The sequence below is a fragment of the Phoxinus phoxinus genome (genome assembly GCF_949152265.1).
Source record: "Phoxinus phoxinus genome assembly, chromosome: 9".
Taxonomy (NCBI): Eukaryota; Metazoa; Chordata; class Actinopteri; order Cypriniformes; family Leuciscidae; genus Phoxinus; species Phoxinus phoxinus.
The window spans coordinates 3,330,771-3,349,198 of NC_136884.1; the positions used below are offsets into that span (position 1 = coordinate 3,330,771).

The window sequence follows — 18,428 nt, forward strand, 5'->3', positions numbered from 1 at the left end:
CAGGAACAGGGTGCAACCATCACGTCACATGAGGACTTTTATTTTTGAGTATGCAAAAAAAACTAAAACATCAAACCTGAACATTAAGAAAACATCAAGTATGACATTTCTTGTCACTCCACTAAGCACAGATTTTTCACATTGAGTAAAGCAATTTAAGCAACATTAATACTGTACATGTAGCCACACTGTAAAAACAAACTTATAGAATCTACTCAAAATTGAACAATTTGTACTCAATTTCTTTTGGGTTTCTTGAGGAAACTCAAACATTTCGCAAATTTCGGGGGAATTATTGTTCTAGAGACGTTGTTGCTTTGTTTGCTTTTGTTTGTATGTTCTTTCTTTTTGTATTGTAATTATTTCTGATATTGTGGTATAACACTTGGTGTAAAGCTGCTGAAGTAGAGATTTCTGACTCAAATCTCGACTAACCCTTGTTTCTTGGGGAAACGCAAACATTTTGCGAGCGAATGCAAAGTTTGCAAAAGTTAATCTGTGTTTTTGAATGTAAAAAACAACAACAACCTGTTTAAGAGGTTGACATTGACAAGTATGGACAAGTATGACATTGTACTGTCATGAACACAGAAATTTCTCATCGAGTAAATCAAGTTAATCAGAGAAGACAAGAGATGTCACTGCAAGAGGGAGGGGAAGTTATTTTGAATAGGAATAAAAAAAATGATATGCACTTATTAGTCATTTATAATAAACACTGCAATATTCCATAGCAGCTGTTGTCATTAATTATGTTGGTTTTAAGACTCATGCATGTTAAAGGAGAACTTTTTTGGAGTGCTGTCAATACAGAGAACAACGACAAAAATCGGTGTTGCCTACACTGTGTTATCCTCTTTTGCCTCCTGTTGACTTCAATGGGGCAAGTTTTAAACCTGCTTTTATCCTCTTAACATCTTTGATGTGTCATTACAAGTGCCCAGCCATGTGAGGGATTCTTTTAGAGTGAACACGGGTGAATCTGAATGCATTAGATGTGAAAGATATTAATAAAAATGATGTTATTTCAGCCAGCGCAAATACCTGTATTTACATCCTGTTTTCGGTCGAAGTCCAAAGTAGTCGATTGTCGAGTTCACGCGCATAGGTTTAGTTGATCACGTGCGTGAACTCGACAATCGACTACTTTGGAGACCTGAGAAAGACCTGAAATATTTCAGTTGGTGTGCAATGAATCTAAAATATATGAAAGTTTAATTTGTATCATTACATTATGGACAATAATGAACTTTATCACAATATGCTAATTTTTTTAGAAGGACCTGTATGTAACGGAGGCCAGCCAGTAGTCGCTGTGCGAGTAAACCTCACTCCTCTGATCTCAATAGGCGCCCTAGCGATAGAAGCGATCTTTAGCCTCACTGCTCTATATTTTGCAACCGAATACAAAATAACCACTTATTACAAGGACAACTTCAAGTAATTGAGCCAGTTGAATATATTTTAGATTCGTCCTCCCAAAGAAAGTTTGTTTATATTCCAACCCTGGTGCGTTTGTGTGCATATTATGTCATTTCTAACATGCACGGCGCATGATAAAAAAACAACACGGGTCAATATATTGTGTTCTTTATTAATTCAGTGCTATTATGCGCAGCAGAGTGAACAACAGGTTTACTGTGTGTGTGTGTGTGTGTGTGTGTGTGTGTGTGTGTGTGTGTGTGTGTGTGTGATGCATAAGGTGGTTTTCTGCTGCTTGCAAACAAACTCTTTTGAGGAGACAGTGGATTTCTAAAAATTTGTTGTCCTGATTCCACACGCTATGCGCGAACACACTGAAGGCTCACTCTCGTTCATATCCAAGGAAAATCATCAACATTATCATCCCTTACATGTATTATATTTAACTAAATACATCATAATAAGCTAAAACGCATGCACAGGTCACTTTACTTCCTGAACAAGTGCGCACCCGAGTCCGTGTTGCTTTCACATACATAGGCCTATATTCACCCGAACCGCGGCACGGAGCGGGGTGAGAAGGACCCGGGTGGAAGGGTTACATATAGAACAATTGAATTCAATTTACATTTATGTGTATAGAGCTTTTCATTACATCATTTCATCACAATACATCATTTCAAAGCAGCTTTACAGAAAGTGCATGTGTCTTCATTACAATTTAGAGTGATCATGTTATTGTGACTGTTGTCCAAGTTATGTATTTCAGAAATCTAGCCTACATATACAATTAACGTATTGGCTATCAATCCATTCATATACTTCCCTATATAGTATGCGAAAAAACAGTACGCCAACAGAGTAGTATGTCCAAATACATAGTATTCGAAAAACACTAGGAAAAACTATAGGGCAACAACTAACGATCATTTTGATAATCGATTAGTTTGCCGATCATTTCTTCAATTAATCGGGGATTTAAAAAAAGAAAAATTTATTGACAAAACACACTATTCCACATCCTGCCTAATGCTGTCCTTCAAACAAACGTGCAAACTGAATGCTATGAAAACATATATAGTGAATTAATATATCTATATGCAAAAGAGCTATGTGTAAAGCAATAGGACAGTTTAAATCTATACATTAAAAATGAAGATAAACAAAAAAACAAAAACACAAATTAATTGTTTACAGATAAGAGGAATGTTCTGCAGGAACACACTCTAAAAGATGCTGGGTTGTTTTAACCCAATGTTGGGTAAAATATGGACAAACCCAGCCGTTGGGTTACATTTGTACATTACATTTTTAACACAACATTTGGGTTTGTCCATATTTTACCCAAAATTGGGTTGAAACAACCCAGCATTTTTTAGAGTGCACACACATAATAATGACATGAGATGCAGCAGAAATAATACTTTTTATTTATATAGTGCCTTTCCAACACCCATGTATTTGCATGTAAACAGACATTAATGTCCTAAGTGAACGTTAACAGCTGAGAGTAAACGCAGGAGTATATAGGATGCAGTCGTGTTAAAGTGACAGTATCCACATTTACCCACTGTTATTAATGTTAATCAAACAACAAACTTTTGTAACTTTATAAATGTATATTTCATTTACACAGTAAAGACAATGCATCTTTTTTTATATATATACATTTGATTTACTTTATACATTTTATGTAGTATTTAGTGCTTGAAGTTTTTCAGGTCTATTTCATTTGTGTCTTTGTTTGATTGTAGTTTGTTTTCTTGTCTCTTTTATCACTGTTTATTTGTCTTCAGCAAGCTTCAGAGTCTTTTAGGCTAGTATTCGCTTTTTTTAAATAATATTGAAAATGGTGATAAGATTTATGATATTTCAATTGTATCAAAAATGTTGATATTATAAAAACATAATTGAAAGCAAAAATATTGTGATATATATCGTTATGGTGAAATAAAATCACCCCTACTTGCATAATAGGTCTCCTTTATGACTGACTGTAAATTATGTGGAAATGCCTGTGAACTGTGAACAAAACATGCAAACTCTGGGTGTGTCTCTAACGGAAAAGGCTGCGTTCTTCCTATTTCAGTCCTTCTGAGACTTGCTGTGTCCTCAGCAATTAAACACTTTTTTTGCATGGCAAAAGGCAATTGTACGGAGCCCGGGAAGTCACCTGTGGGAGACAAAAAAACAATCCGTGGCGACGGTTTTGCAATCCAAAAAAAGACTTGGTATTTATTCAAAGGTTACATGCAATTTGTAGGATGGTTTGTCAGGGCTGCCAATGCGTGAGAGACACACAATTGGCCCTTTTCACATGCACGCTCTCACGCCACACGATGCAAATCGCGAAGCAAAGAGGACACTGACACTGACAACGACAGACAAGACAGAGCAGGTTACTTTTGATATAAAATAAATTATCAGCTCTCAGATTCTGTCAATTTTATTATATTTTATATTTAATTTAAGTTGTTATTTTTAACCTTTAATAAAAATAGCCTAGGGCTCTCTATGTTTACAGCATTAGTGATCCATTTATCTACTAAAAATAATAATTTGAACTAATAATTATCAAAATGATTCGATATTGAATCAAGATGTCAAGCAATAAATACAGTAACCTGCCAGTAATTGTAACCATGCAGCTAAACATTGTAACATGTTGTCAGTAAACTTAATAAAAATAAGTTACCAAATGTTTTGACAATCACAACTTATTGTGATGCAAGTTTTTTTTCACATACCCCATTAAGTGCCTTGTTTTGCAAAAAATTTGCATAAGTGTATGAGTATTTGCAGCGAGTCTCTGTATTCTGTTGCTGCAAAAAAATTTTTGCTCTCTATCTTTTATGGATTTGCTTGCTGATAACCATTCTCAACGACACAGGCTGTACCTGCTGCTCTTTTGCAGGCTTTCAGTATTTAGGATTTAGCAGTACTTAGCTTTCCGGTTTCTGGCAAAACAATAACATCTGTTGGGTATTGATTGATTTCCCTATGCATGCCTGACAAGGGCAGAGTGGTTTTCATTCATTTGTAACCCTACAAGGCTAGACTAAAGCATAATCAATGTCAATGTTGTAAACGGTATTCCTCTGTCCAAAGACAAGGAAGAAGTTGTAGCATGTATCATCTCCTCTTTACCATCACAAGGGATTTAGGGGCCGTTTACACGACACCACTTTCAACTAAAAACAACTTGTATTGTTTTTGACTGTTCATTTACACAACAAAGGCGGTTTGGGGTCCTGATAACTCAAGCTTTTGAAAACAGGTTTAAAAGTGGATGTTTTTGAGAACTATACTGTTATCGTCCCTGTGTAAAACTACAAAGACATGAATTTGTGAAAACGATGACGCATGTGTATTACGTGTTCAGTCTACATTTCCCATACGTACCTGACTTAGGTTGAACCAAGTGTCCCTGACACCTGCAAAAATGAGACTCGGGTGCCTTCACCTCTGACCCCGTTGGTTGACTCCTAAGAGTTGCTATTCTGAATGCTTAAAGGAACACTCAGACTTTTTGGGACTTTAGCCTATTCAACTTATCCCCCAGAGTTAGATAAGTCCATACATACCTTTTTCATCTCCGTGCGTGCTATAAGTCTGTTTGACGCACCCACCGCTAGCCTAGCTTAGCACAAAGACTGGATGTAAATGGTTGCAGCTAGCATACTAATCCAAATAAGTGACAAAATAACGCAAACATTTTCCTATTTACATGTTGTGATTTGTATAGTCACAGAGTGTACAAAAAACAAAGTCACATGAGACACAGACATATTTTAACTATATAAATACTGGGAACTATATTCTCTGAAGGCGAAGCACTGCTACTTGGGCGGAGTGATAACCGCAGCACCTGAGACGCGCCGTGGTGAGGAGCAGAGAGTTCGTTCAGAGCGCGTCTCAGGTGCTGCGGTTATCACTCCGCCCAAGTAGCAGTCTTTCCAGAGACTGAGCAGAGAGAGAGAGAGAGAGAGAGAGAGAGAGAGAGAGAGAGAGAGAGAGAGAGAGAGAGAGAGAGAGAGAGACAAACATAAAAAAACATAAAAAAACTTCCTTAATCTAATTACTATGAATATAAGAAAATGCAAACATATAGAACATATTACATTTCTTCCACAATTCCGCTCTTTTTATCATTCATTCATAACTAAAATAATAAGACAGCAAATTTAAGTCATTACATCACACTTATACTCTTCATTTCTATATGGTGAAACTCGAAAAATGAGAATATGGTGCAAAAGTTCATTTATTTCAGTAATTCAACTTAAAAGGCGTAACTAATATATTATATAGACTCATTACATGCAAAGTGAGATATTTCAAGCCTTTATTTGTTATAATTTTGATGATTATGGCTTACAGCTTATGAAAACCTTTTCACATTATTCCAATTTTTCTAAAGTTTTCATAAGCTGTAAGCCATAATCATCAAAATTATAACAAAGAAAGGCTTGAAATTTCCCACTTTGCATGTAATGAGTCTATATAATATATTAGTTACGCCTTTTAAGTTGAATTACTGAAATAAATGAACTTTAGCACCATATTCAAGTTTTTCGAGTTTCACCTGTAAGGTCATAAAGGGCAGAATGTGGTTAAACATGTAGTATATGAGCCGTTTGAACTGGAGGACAACAGGTGTGATCAGTTAACAACAGGAGGATAATTTATACGTTATTAAACCCCCAACACCTAGAAGCGTTATTCGAGGCGTTATTGTTGCATTTTATACTTTAATAATGAAGTTTTATTTTTCTTTACATTTTTGTTTATTATAAAAAGAAAAGTAACCAATTAAAATAAATTTCATTGATTACAAAAACTGCCTACCGAGGAGGCTTTATTTACTTTGAACAAAAACACACCGCAGTGAAGTCTTCTGTCCGACAGTGTAAGGATTCGCAAAAACATCTAAACGCACTGTATTCTGCCAGTCGTTGGCCATGTCTCTTTGGAAAGAAACTGTGATGGTCATTCTAATCATAATTCTAACATCTAACCTTATTTCTCATACAGGCCTAACATTCAAATGTACTCTGAGGTTGGTGTGTGTGGAAACCAGTGGAAACTTTGAGATGCTGACTAAACAATATAAAAAAATAAAAAAATGTCTAACAGTCTCATGACATATTGAGTAATCAAATGAACTTCTAACCTCTTCAACTTTTTTAAATGATTAAATTTGCTCTGCCAGTAACAGAGGATTGAAGTGTGTGTGTGTGTGTGTGGGGGGGGGGGGGATTGAACCAATCATATTGACGGAAAATTAGTAATAGGTCACGTTAATCTTACTGTTATATGTCTCTATCCTATAAAATCCTGCTGTATTCTTTTTCGGAGAGATTCCGGCCGTGATTAAATCATTTAAAGGGCATTTTCTGAAGTCTGTCTGGTTATTATTTCTGCGCAGCAAGTTAGTTAGTGGAGCAAGGTAACAGATTAGTGAGGTAACTAATGTATTCATTACATTAGTGACACTAAAGAGCTTATTTCTGAGAGATAGTGTCAAAAAAGACGTGACGTTGTCGCATCTGGACGAAATCACGCTGACTTATTCATTCTAAGCTTCAGAAAGCTTTTAACCTACTGGACTCATTCTTGTAAATCACACGCTTAGCGCCTATGAGTCTGCATCAAACTGCTCCATTGACACTTTAGTGGCACGGTAGAAGTTAAACTCCTTCGAGAGCTTTAAACAGATCGTAACCCAGAAGATCCCAGACCAATTTCTCCTTATAGGAAAATTATGGGGCATATATAACAGACCAACATGTTTCTGCAGTTGTTTTTGAAATACAACCCCTCAAAGATCTGTAATGTTACATATATGTGACATTGGGCGATGATACATTTTTAATGTTACCGTGTACATATGTGTCACACATTGGGCGTTTATTTGTCAGATGAAAAAAAAAATCAGTTTTTTTGGCTTAAAGGGATACTTCACCTCTGGAAAGATGGGCTGTGCCTGACTCCCTTATCTCTAACCTGCATTTTCAACGTTTTTCTGTTGAAAACTTCTTGTATTTCAATCTCAGAGCCTACCGTATATCTCCCTTTTTTACATGTTCTCAGTATACATTTTGATTAAACTTTTCTACTGTTAATCAATACAGTATTTTGAATGTATTTTATTTAATGCATTAATTATGTATTCAGTCATTGAGCCTATGAGCTTTGTCATGTGATTATTTTGAATGGGATTGAGTTTGAATATTTGTATATCCTGATGAAGGTCGTGAGACCGAAACTTTGCTAATAACATTTTGATACTCATTTGAAAGATAGTGTGCGAGAGTTCCTTGTTTTTTATTGTAGGAGACCGGGGACAGTTGCAACACTTTTTGCATTTGGCTCTGTTACTCGGAGACGGTTTGGATTAGACAAACCAATTTTTTACACAATAAACTTACATCTGTCTGTTAATAGTCTAAACCATTTAAAGATTGTTCCAGAATCTACATTTTTCACAATTTGCATTTGAATGTAAGGAGTCAGATGTTGCAACTGACCCCGTGCCCGGGGACAATTGCAACACTGTTTGGGGATGGTTGCAACATGTTACAAATAGGAATATATGTCAGTTTTAGCTAAATGATTATTATCAAATATTTATTCATCAGCTTTGATTAATGACAATTATAGATTTTTCTAGATGAATAGGCCTTATGTGCAGATGTAAAATATTCAAATTGATATCAAATACAGTAGGCTTTTAGTAAAATAAGAAGAATGGAACGATTTGTGAGGCAATTAACTTTTATTTAGCCTATTGTCATGTAAAACATTTTTTTTAAACTATATTTTTTATTTTCATTTTTCATTTTAGCAAAACAAAGGTTAACAATGTAATGTCAACAATATAACTGCATCTTGCATCTACTTTAACGATAACTTTACAGCAATAACTCTCATTTTAACAACTGTCAAAACTTGATGAACTATATTATATTTAAGTAAAAACTTGTGTGCAGATGAATGAAAAATTATGAAAGAACTTTTAAAATGTTAAAAATACTGCTATGTGGTCTGTTTTTATATTTATGCATCGTACGGGGACTGTCCCCTTACCTGTCAGCCATGATAAAACCTCATGTGCTAGCTAAACAAGGTGGCATTGAAACATGTTAACCATATTAGCTTAAAGTTAACATATCACTCATTTAAACCATATAAGTTTGAACTGAATCACAAAAAACAATTACAGCATTTTAACAAAAACAAAGCTCAAGAAAATAAATACTTTCTCACTCTCAGAAAAAAAGGTACGCAAGCTGTCACTGGGGCTGTACCCTTCTTAAAAGGTGCACTTTTGTACCTAAAAGGTACATATTCGTGCCTAAAAGGTACAAAAGTGTACCTTTTACAAAGGGTACAGCCCCAGTGACAGCTTGCGTACCTTTTTTTCTGAGAGTACCTCAAAAACAGTTTTTTTTAAATAAATCCTGGAGCAGCTCAGGAATCTCCTTGATGTTTCTCTGCAAGGGAGGGGCATCCAACTGAGCATGTGCAGTGTGTGAGTGTCATCACTCTAGCTTCTTTCTGATTGGAGAAAAATGACATGTTGCAACCATCCCTTGCTGCAACTGTCCCCGGTCTCCCCTAATAATCTGTAAAATAACAGTGTATAAAATTAAGCTAAAATATCTTCATTAAAATTAATATATAACAGTTTTCTCTGAAACCTTTAATAAAGTGTGCATTGAGAGATATAATGGCCTCATACAGCTCGACTTACTGTCTCTGCAATTTTCCACTCATAACAATTCTTTCTAGCTTTCGGTTTCAGTAAATTTGTTGTTTCACACGCCAGTATATAGGGTACAAGGCACACCTTAAGAAAATATGCTTTTCACAACTCCCATAGGCAGTAATTTACTGTAAATGTACAGTCAAATAATTAGTGTATGACTGCAGAATAAATATATGTTTTGATTGAATATTTATAAAGAGAGAGAATATATATAGTTTGTACTGTATGAAAATCATCATGTCTATGGACAGTCCCCATAAAACATGACATGTCATATATGAGGTGACACGTGTGTGTGCTTTTGTTTATGTGATTTATGAAGACACAAATTTGTGTAATGACATTTGATTACACTGGTATTACAACTTAAATGTGATTTATGAGGTGATGTATCGTGTGTGTGTGTGTGTGTGTGTGTCATTCTCTTCACATGATATCATGTCAGAGAGACACGGAAATGAACTGTACCAAAGACTGACATTCCTGTCTTACGGAGATCTAATCGAGTTCGAAAACCACCTGTTCGAATGGACTTATAGTAACAAAAAAAAAAAACTGATTGATTGATTAATTGAGTGCTGATTTTTTATAGTTGGGCTGGTGTGAATTGTTGGTAATTATGTGATACTAATATGTAAAATTGTAAAAAAAATATATAAAAAGGAAAAGAGATGTAGGCTAATGAGTACAGTATATATAAACTTTAACTAACTAACTAACTAACTAACTAACTAACTATTATGTGAGGAGTACTGATTTACTCCAGCAGGTGGCATTAATGTGTTGTATACGATGAAGTGCATTTGCTAAGGAAGAGAGTTGTGATGGAGATATGCTGTGTGTTCCACGTGTAATAAAGACGCCAGTGTCAGCCATTTCTCTTATCTTCATTTGTTGTCTCTTGAACAATACAGTAATCAGATTCTAACACCGAGTAAAGCTGTAATTTCACGCCAGTCCTGTAGAGGTCAGTGGTGGCGCTCTCGCGCCTTTTCTCTCGTGACACACTCACACACGAACAGAAGAAGAGATTTTGTCAACAGTGTGGGGATTGGTGAATCATTATTCTCGTGTATATGTAATTGATCAGCATTAGTTCCCAGACAGAGATGGTGTTGTCGTCCTCGCAGCAGCTCGTGATGGCGTTCACCGCAGTGCTGCTGGTGTTCGTGTTGTTTCCTCGCATGTTCAGCGGCAGCGCCAGAGACGCTCAGTCCTCAGACCCGCGGATCAGCAGGAGAGGTGCGGGCACGAGCACGAGCACACCTGTGTTTGTTTACTCTCTTTATTGTGGCCTTTTGACGGTCTTTGCTGATTTTTTTGCACGTTTTACTACGTCTCTGGTCTGTGTAGTTTTTATTAACACCCTTAGTTTACTCCAAAAAATGTTTATTGTTATTTAGTTCATACAATCGGTTTTTAATATAATTTTCATGTTCAAAATGATTTAAGTGAAAGTGCGAATGGAAGCAGTAATTTATATTTGTCCATATTTGTATCTAAATATGTTATAAATGTTTACGTACATTCTGTACTTTATAACCATAAAATACATTTGATTAACTTATTTTTTAGATATTTATATTTGGTCTCGTGCACCCAGCGAACAAATCACAATGTTTGTTATCATTATTATATTCAAAATAATGTTTAGTGAAAGTGCAGAGCAAGCTGTCATTTGCTTTTATCCATATCTGCTTTCATTGATATTTTACATATTCATATGTGATTTTAGCATGTTTGCATGCGTCCTGTGCCTTAAAATCCTAAAACACATTTGAGTAACCTTTGTTTTATTTTTAGATATTTATATTGTGTTCCAGTTCTCAAATATCCTAATGTTTAATGTCATTTTCATGTTCAAAATTATTTCAGTAAAAGTGCAGAGGAAGCTGTCATTTGCATTTTTCCGTATTTACATTAAAACGTGCTAAACTTATATATCTAAATGTTATACATTATATATTTAAACCCGTAAAATACATTTGAGTGACTTTTATTAAATGTTTTAGATATTTATATTTTGTCCCAGTTATCAAATCCTAATGTTTAATATGTTCATGTTAAAAAAATTTTTTTTGTAAAAGTGTCATTTGCTTTTAAAGATGCTAAACTTATATGTAGCCTAAATATTACATGTTTGCATACATTCTTTAAACATAACATACATTTGAGAAACTTTTGTTTTATTTTTAGATATCATTTATATTTTGTGTTGTGCAACAATCAATCAAATAAACCCCAATGTTTGATATCATTTTTATGTTCACAATAGTTTTTAGATTGTCTTCCCCTGGAGAATCTGATGTATATTTGGGGGATTTTGAGTCTGTGTATTGTTCTGCAGGTCCTGGTTCTGGTGTGGGTCCTGGTAGCGTGAAAAGTCAGCAGCAGTTCCACAAGAACGCAGCGCCGCAGATGTCCCAGAGTGTGGAGAACATGCATCAGATGAAGAAACTCATGGAGCAGGAGATGAAAAGCGACAAATACAAATCCAACAGCAACAATAAGGGCTACGTCTTCACTCTCATGCCCCTCTACGCCATCGGAGTCGGGCTTTTTGCCGCTTATAAGTTTCTAAAGGTGGTGACTGTTGATGTTGTTATGCATAATACAGTAATGTTTCTTCTGCATTCACGAAAGCTCAAGGAAATGATGGCACAATGCATACAAAAAATGCATAAAGTTAGCACAATGCATATGGCGCAATGCATAAAAAAATGCATAAAATGCATTAAAAAAAAATCATAAAATGCATAAAGTTAGCACAATGCATAAAAAAAAAAATCATTAAAAAAATGCATAAAGTTAGCACAATGCATATGGCATAATGCATTAAAAAAAAATGCCTATTTTTAGGCATGCTCCTAAAAATAGGCTTTGTTATAGGGGCCAAAACAACATCCATTCTTCTGGGTTGCTGTTTGAGAGGTTTGTGTCTGTGTTTGCAGATAAAGTCTGCGAGTGATTCTGAAGCACAAAAAGCCAAAACGACTCGAGGAGTGAAGAAATCAGCGGAGACGGGTCTGTGTGCATGCATGAGAAGAATGTTGAAATTTGCGTTTCTAAAATCTCACCATTAATTTCACATACTCAGAGAATGCAGTGTTTGTGATATTTTCCAGAGAATCAGCTGAATGAGCTGGAGCAGAGGTTGGCTCAGACCGAGAAGATGCTCAGCTCCATACTCACCCAGCTGGACCCGCTTACCAACTGGTGAGAGTTATTTATTGTGGAAGTAAAAATGATCTCGCCGATTCAGATCTGCGTTGGCGGAGAGAGCAGTTGTCATGTATAGGTTTGAAACCACACAGTATCATTATTATTTTATCTCTGTGTTACAATCATTCAAAATGTCACAGAAGTACTGGGATAAAAGTTTATAGTTCTGATATAAACACTGTCTACAGAAGCGATCAAAATAGAGTAAATCACCTTTTGAAATGAACTTGAAACACGTAAAATAAAGATTGTATCAATTACACCGTTACACCAGTAGGTGGCGACAAGCGACTGTTAAAAATGTATTTGTCATTGAATCGTTCATTCGAGAGATTCGTTTCAAAAACACTGATTCATCCAGTAATGAAACAAGTCTATGAGTGAGTCATTGAATCATTCATTCAAAAATATTTTTACATTTTTAGACTGCAGCAATGAACATTTTGTCAGAACCTCTAGTAAATGACATGTTATTTTGTTTAGTTGTCTATTCAGAATTGTGGAAGAAACATGATCTCTAACTTAAACGACATTTTTTTATTCTCAATTTATCCAGAATGTTGCAGCTCTAGCTAACCCATGTTAAAACCCCTTCGTTTTAAATAAATGTGATATATTGAGTTCTGGAAGAATGTACTTGGTTAAGCCACATTCGTAGACATTTGTTTTTGGTTATGCAAAAAACAAACAGAGCGGGGTTTGCGGCATTCAAATGGAAATGTGCTTGCACGCTCATGGTGAGCGGTTGGTTTGATCCGTGTGGGCTTGTTTTTCCACCGGCTGTTTATTCTTTCTGTTGTTCTGCAGTGTGAAGTCTGTTGCCATGGAGCAGAAGAACGAGATAATGTCGCAGCTGCAGTGCATTCGCCAGCTAATGAAGAAGAGAGGCATGGAGTTTCCAAACATAAAGATAGAAGGTAAACACATCTGCTCCCGTGTGCACACACACACACACACACACACTCACACTCACACACACACACACACACACACACACACTGGAAGTGTCACATACAGTTAAATGAATTAAAGTCCCACTCCGATCATATTTTGAGCTATTTTTAAACATTCCCAGTGGTCTTTAAATTATGATTATGCAATTTTTAGCCAAAATCTCAAAACCTGTGCCGTTTTCTGGGACTTCGCTTCAGCAGAGCGGCAGTAGCTCATTAGCAATTCGCCTCTGCGTTGTGGGCGGAGCCGTTGGCACGGTTGTAGAAGCATTACAGTATTATACACGTTAATTATTATTATCCGAAGTTAATCAAAGTTACTTATCACCGATCATTATTTCACTCCGAGACGTCGCGGTAAAAAACAGCTCGACTTCGTCTCAATATTTCATCCCTCCCACAGTGATCAATCAGGACATATTTAGTATCAGTGGATTGCTCGGAATTTCGGGATTATTATGATGCTAATGTCACCGCTCTATCTGAAAAACTGACTGACTCTCTCACGAGTGATGGGCTTGACACACGAGAGGACAAACGACTGCGACAGGCGAAACTCGTCGCCACCCGGCGTGTGCAAGTCTAACGTTACTTGGACGAGCGCAGAATTTCACATGCACGAATGTCGCCTGTTGCTTGGCTGGAGGAGGCTGGCTGCCCTCTCTCATTATGTAATGATGTAATTACTGACGGGATCAGTCTGTGCTCTCCAAACTTTAGTTTTGACGATTGATAGACGGTGAAAAGTGACTTATTTGTGACAGTATGTGTTCCAATTTGAGTATGAGCTCGTGGCCCCGCCCAGTGGAGTTACTACGTCATAACTCCAGTCTATTTTAAACGGCATTTTAGCGTCTGCTACTGATTCACAGACATTTGAATGTAGAAATACTCAGAAATACAACTTTGAGCTTATTTTTCTCAAGATATGTCCTCTAACATCAGAAAAATGCCACAAGAACATGTTAACACCTAGAAAAACATGATTTTCATCGGAGTGGGTCTTTAAGGCCTTTGAAAACTTCTATGGCCAAGTGAGCTGATGAATTAATCAAGGAATGTTTCCATTATTTCCCACTCAATCTCAAAAACTTAATGCATAGGGCTGGACAATAATTCAATATGCATCACGATATAATTTTTTTCAATAACGGTGATATGATTTTTAAACACATTTCCGATATTTCAATATACATTACAGGCATGTAATGTAACATTCATTTTTACTGCGTGATAAGTATAAGCAGCACGGCACACCGGTTCATATGTTCAATGTCTCCAAATTGACCGTTCGCAAAGACCCGCCTCCTTTAGTTACTGTTGCTATGTCCAACAAGCTAACGTTACGCCGCTTTCACGCCACACCATGTTCTCACGCAGTGAAAAATACATCGCGGAGCAGAGGGGACACTGACAACACACCGACATCGGCAACATGTGTTTTTGTTGTTGCTCAGGTTTTTTTTGGTTTGTTTTCTGCAGCAACTCTGAGCACTTTTCATATTCTTTATCCTGGCTGAAGCACTTTTTTCAATCTATAAGTTTAGATTGATGATGAGGACATGTTTAAATCTTAAGTTTCAAGTTTAATTCAGTTAAAAAGCACATTTAAACACAGCCACCAGTGCTGTACAAGACATCTAAATATACACATTTAAGATAATGCACACAAATGTAATATGTGACCCTGGACCACAAAACCAGTCACGAGTCGCACAGGTATATTTGTGGCAATAGCCAACAATACATTGTATGGGGCAAAATGATCCATTTTTCTTTTATGCCAAAAATCATGAGGATATTAAGTAAATATCATGATCCATGAAGATATTTAGTCAATTTACTACCGTAAATATATAAAACATGTATTTTTGTGAGTGAATGCAGCACAATCGTGAACATAAATGCACAACTTTTTGCACAAGATTTTTTTGCACCCTCAGATTCAAGATGTTCATATAGTTGTATCTCGGCCAAATATTGTCCTATCATAACAAACCATACATCAATGGAAAGATTATTTATTCAGCTTTCATATGATATATACATCTCAATTTCAAAAAATTAACCCATGTGACTGGTTTTGTCGTCTAGGGTCCATATAATATACACACATTTAAGAGGAATGTGTAAAAACACACACACACACACAAAAAATTAGAAAATCTTGAGAAAGTATTTTGCTTTATGTAATGCCATCCATCCACACACATATCAAAGTGTGATGTAAGCGTGGTTTTGAACATGCTCCTGTACACACTTCTGATTTATTGTGCCGTTGGGTGATGCGAATCACATGGTTATTTCTTTTAGAGCCGACATGTGAACGCAATCTAGACAGACTCATCGAGACTTTGACTTCAGCCGAAGCTCTTCCAGAAACTCGTCTGGAATCAGAAACGCACGAGGAAGCGCAGCCACTCGATCACCGAGCGCTCAGACCTGATCCTGAGGAAGAGGAGGAGGAGGAGAGCAAACACACAGCGGGAGAGGAAGACGTGGGTAGTGAGAGTGACTCTAGTATGCCCTCCCTTGAGGACTCGGGTGACGTCAGTGTGGATGACGTCCCTCAGAAACTTCCAGAGGATCTGACTGGAGGATTACGAAGACGCAACAGGCTTGAGTAACTGTGACGATAATCGAACACAAATCTATTTATATATTTATTTATTAAATTCCTCACGATGAAGCGAACACTACTCATTGGTTTGACGTCTATACTACATATTTCACTGCATTTATCATTAACATGAATCAAAATCCACCCTGTTTGCTTTCTTAATACACTACCATTCAAAAGCCAAGGCTGCTTTCATATTTATTTACAGTGATTTTGTGAATTATTGTTTCAATTTAAAATAGCTGTTTTCTATCTGAATATGTTGTAAAATGTATTCCTGTGATCAAAGCTGAATTTACTCCAGTCTTCAGTGTCACATGATCCTTCAGAAATCAGTATAATATGATGATTTGCTGCTCAAGAAACATTTCTGATTATTATCAGTGTTGAAAACCGTTTTGCTGCTTCATATTTTTATGGAAACGGATACATTTTCTTCAGGATTATTTTGATGGCTAGAAAGGTCTAAAGAACATAATTTATTTAAGATGTAAATATTGTGTAACAATATAAAAGCCTTTACTGTCAGTTTAATGTGTCCTTCCTTCCTGAATAAAAGTATTTTAAAATGTGTAAATTTAAAAATAAAAAAGTTTAATATTTTTAAAAAATTACCCCAAACTTATGACTAGTAGTGCATAACGGTTTTCGCAAAAAATTTAAAGGAGCTCAACTGTTTTCTACATTAATAAATCATCATATTATACTGATTTCTGAAGGATCATGTGACACTGAAGACTGGAGTAATGATGCTGAAAATTCAGCTTTGTTCACAGGAATAAATTTCCTTTTAAAATATATTCACACAAAAAACAGTTATTTTATATTGTAATAATATTTCACATTTAAAGGAGAACTCCGGTCAATTTTAACATTGAGCTCATTTTTTTGTAAATTTGGAGTGCTGTCAATACAGAGAACAACGACAAAAATCGGTTATCCTGTTATCCTCTTTTTTAAATGTGCACCCTGTTGACTTCAATGGGGCAAGTTTTAAACCAGTTCTTAGTCTAAAACATCCTTGATGTGTCATACAAGTGCCCAGCCATGTTAGATAATTCCTTCAGAGTGAACACGAGTGAATCTGACTGCAGTGGATGTGAAAGATATGAATAAAAATTATGTTAATTCAACAAGCGTACATACCTGTATTTACTTCCTGTTTTCGGTCGAAGTCCAAAATAGTCGATTGTCGAGTTCACGCGCGTGATCATAGGTAACTAAACCTATGCGCGTGAACTCGACAATCGACTAATTCACTCGTGTTCACTCTGAAGGAATCATCTAACATGGCTGGACACATCAAGGATGTTTTAGACTAAGAACTGGTTTAAAACTTGCCCCATTGAAGTCAACAGGGTGCAAATTTTAAAAAGAGGATAACAGTGTAGCACTCCAAATTTACAAATTTTTTTGCTTAATGTTAAAATTGACCGGAGTTCTCCTTTAACAAAAAATTCCAGACTTTTGAACATTAGTGTACATGTTTTTGGTCTGTAAATGATTCATAAATGTTATTCCAAATTAGAAAATGTTTATCTTCATAATCTGCCCAGTCTCTGAAGTGACCAATAGCCACAAAACTGTATAGGAATCCTTAGTCAGCATTTCTAAACTCATTAGCAGTAATTGAACAGGCTAATGTAATGAAGGTGTGTGAATATGAATGTTTCCTTTTAACTTGTTGATGAGTGTTTGCTGAACCTTCTTTAGTTTGAGTCAGTCATGTATATGTCAGTACGCTCCTGCACTGGCTTCATTTCCCTCTGTGATTCGGTCAAGGCCACTGCAGCGTGTCCCAGGCAGAGACTGATGCTTTTCGGTTCATGTTTTATTTGCATGTTTTCCATGGCCTGCGGGGGAGGGTTTACACAGCTGCATGTTTTTGGTATGACAATCATGCGTGAGGACTGCAAACGAGACGTTTTCTAAAAGAGTTATTAAATCTGGACGTGTTTGATAACGAGCTTTTGTTGAGCTGTACAGCAACGTTACAGCTTTGAGCTTTCTTTTTTAAAGCTTGAATCAAATACCAAACACTAAATGTGATCATACACTAGATCAGATGTTTCATACGTGGTTAAGAAGTTACAGATTTTCCCTTTTATAATATGTTTTCATAATTTTGCCACTCTTTTTTTGTTGTTGTTGAGAATAACGAAATAATCTTTCTTAGGAAAAAAATATGAAAGTGCTGAAATCAAAACATGCAACTGGTCCTATTAGAAAATTATTTTCATAATTTTGTTGCATGGACTTTGAATGACGTGATTTAGCATCTGGAGATCATCGGATGTGAATGGCATGCAATAAGACACCGCACTTCCTGCTCATTATTGTTTTTGCTGTGTATGTGTTATGCTGATTGATATAAGCAACTGTTGAAAGCCTTAAATAAACTTCAAATATAAAATGTGTTGTGCTGGTGTTTATTATATTA

General features: G+C 36.0%; 1 protein-coding gene across 1 annotated transcript; it reads left to right on the forward strand.

The window, feature by feature from the left end:
- Positions 1 to 10,161: 10,161 nt before the first annotated feature.
- Positions 10,162 to 18,395, forward strand: LOC307003543 (uncharacterized protein). The gene is made up of 6 exons (XM_079622132.1): positions 10,162 to 10,435; positions 11,541 to 11,776; positions 12,145 to 12,217; positions 12,319 to 12,409; positions 13,223 to 13,332; positions 15,682 to 18,395. The coding sequence occupies exons 1-6, from the start codon at positions 10,303 to 10,305 to the stop codon at positions 15,993 to 15,995; spliced, it is 957 nt and encodes a 318-aa protein (XP_079478258.1). The 5' UTR covers positions 10,162 to 10,302; the 3' UTR covers positions 15,996 to 18,395.
- Positions 18,396 to 18,428: the final 33 nt, after the last annotated feature.

Excerpts from the sequence above, each read along its gene's own strand:
- LOC307003543 (XM_079622132.1), top strand. The coding sequence starts at position 10,303 with ATGGTGTTGTCGTCCTCGCAGCAGCTCGTGATGGCGTTCACCGCAGTG. Across the intron at positions 10,436-11,540 it reads CCCGCGGATCAGCAGGAGAG|GTCCTGGTTCTGGTGTGGGT; the intron begins GTGCGGGCACGA and ends ATTGTTCTGCAG. Across the intron at positions 13,333-15,681 it reads TCCAAACATAAAGATAGAAG|AGCCGACATGTGAACGCAAT; the intron begins GTAAACACATCT and ends TATTTCTTTTAG.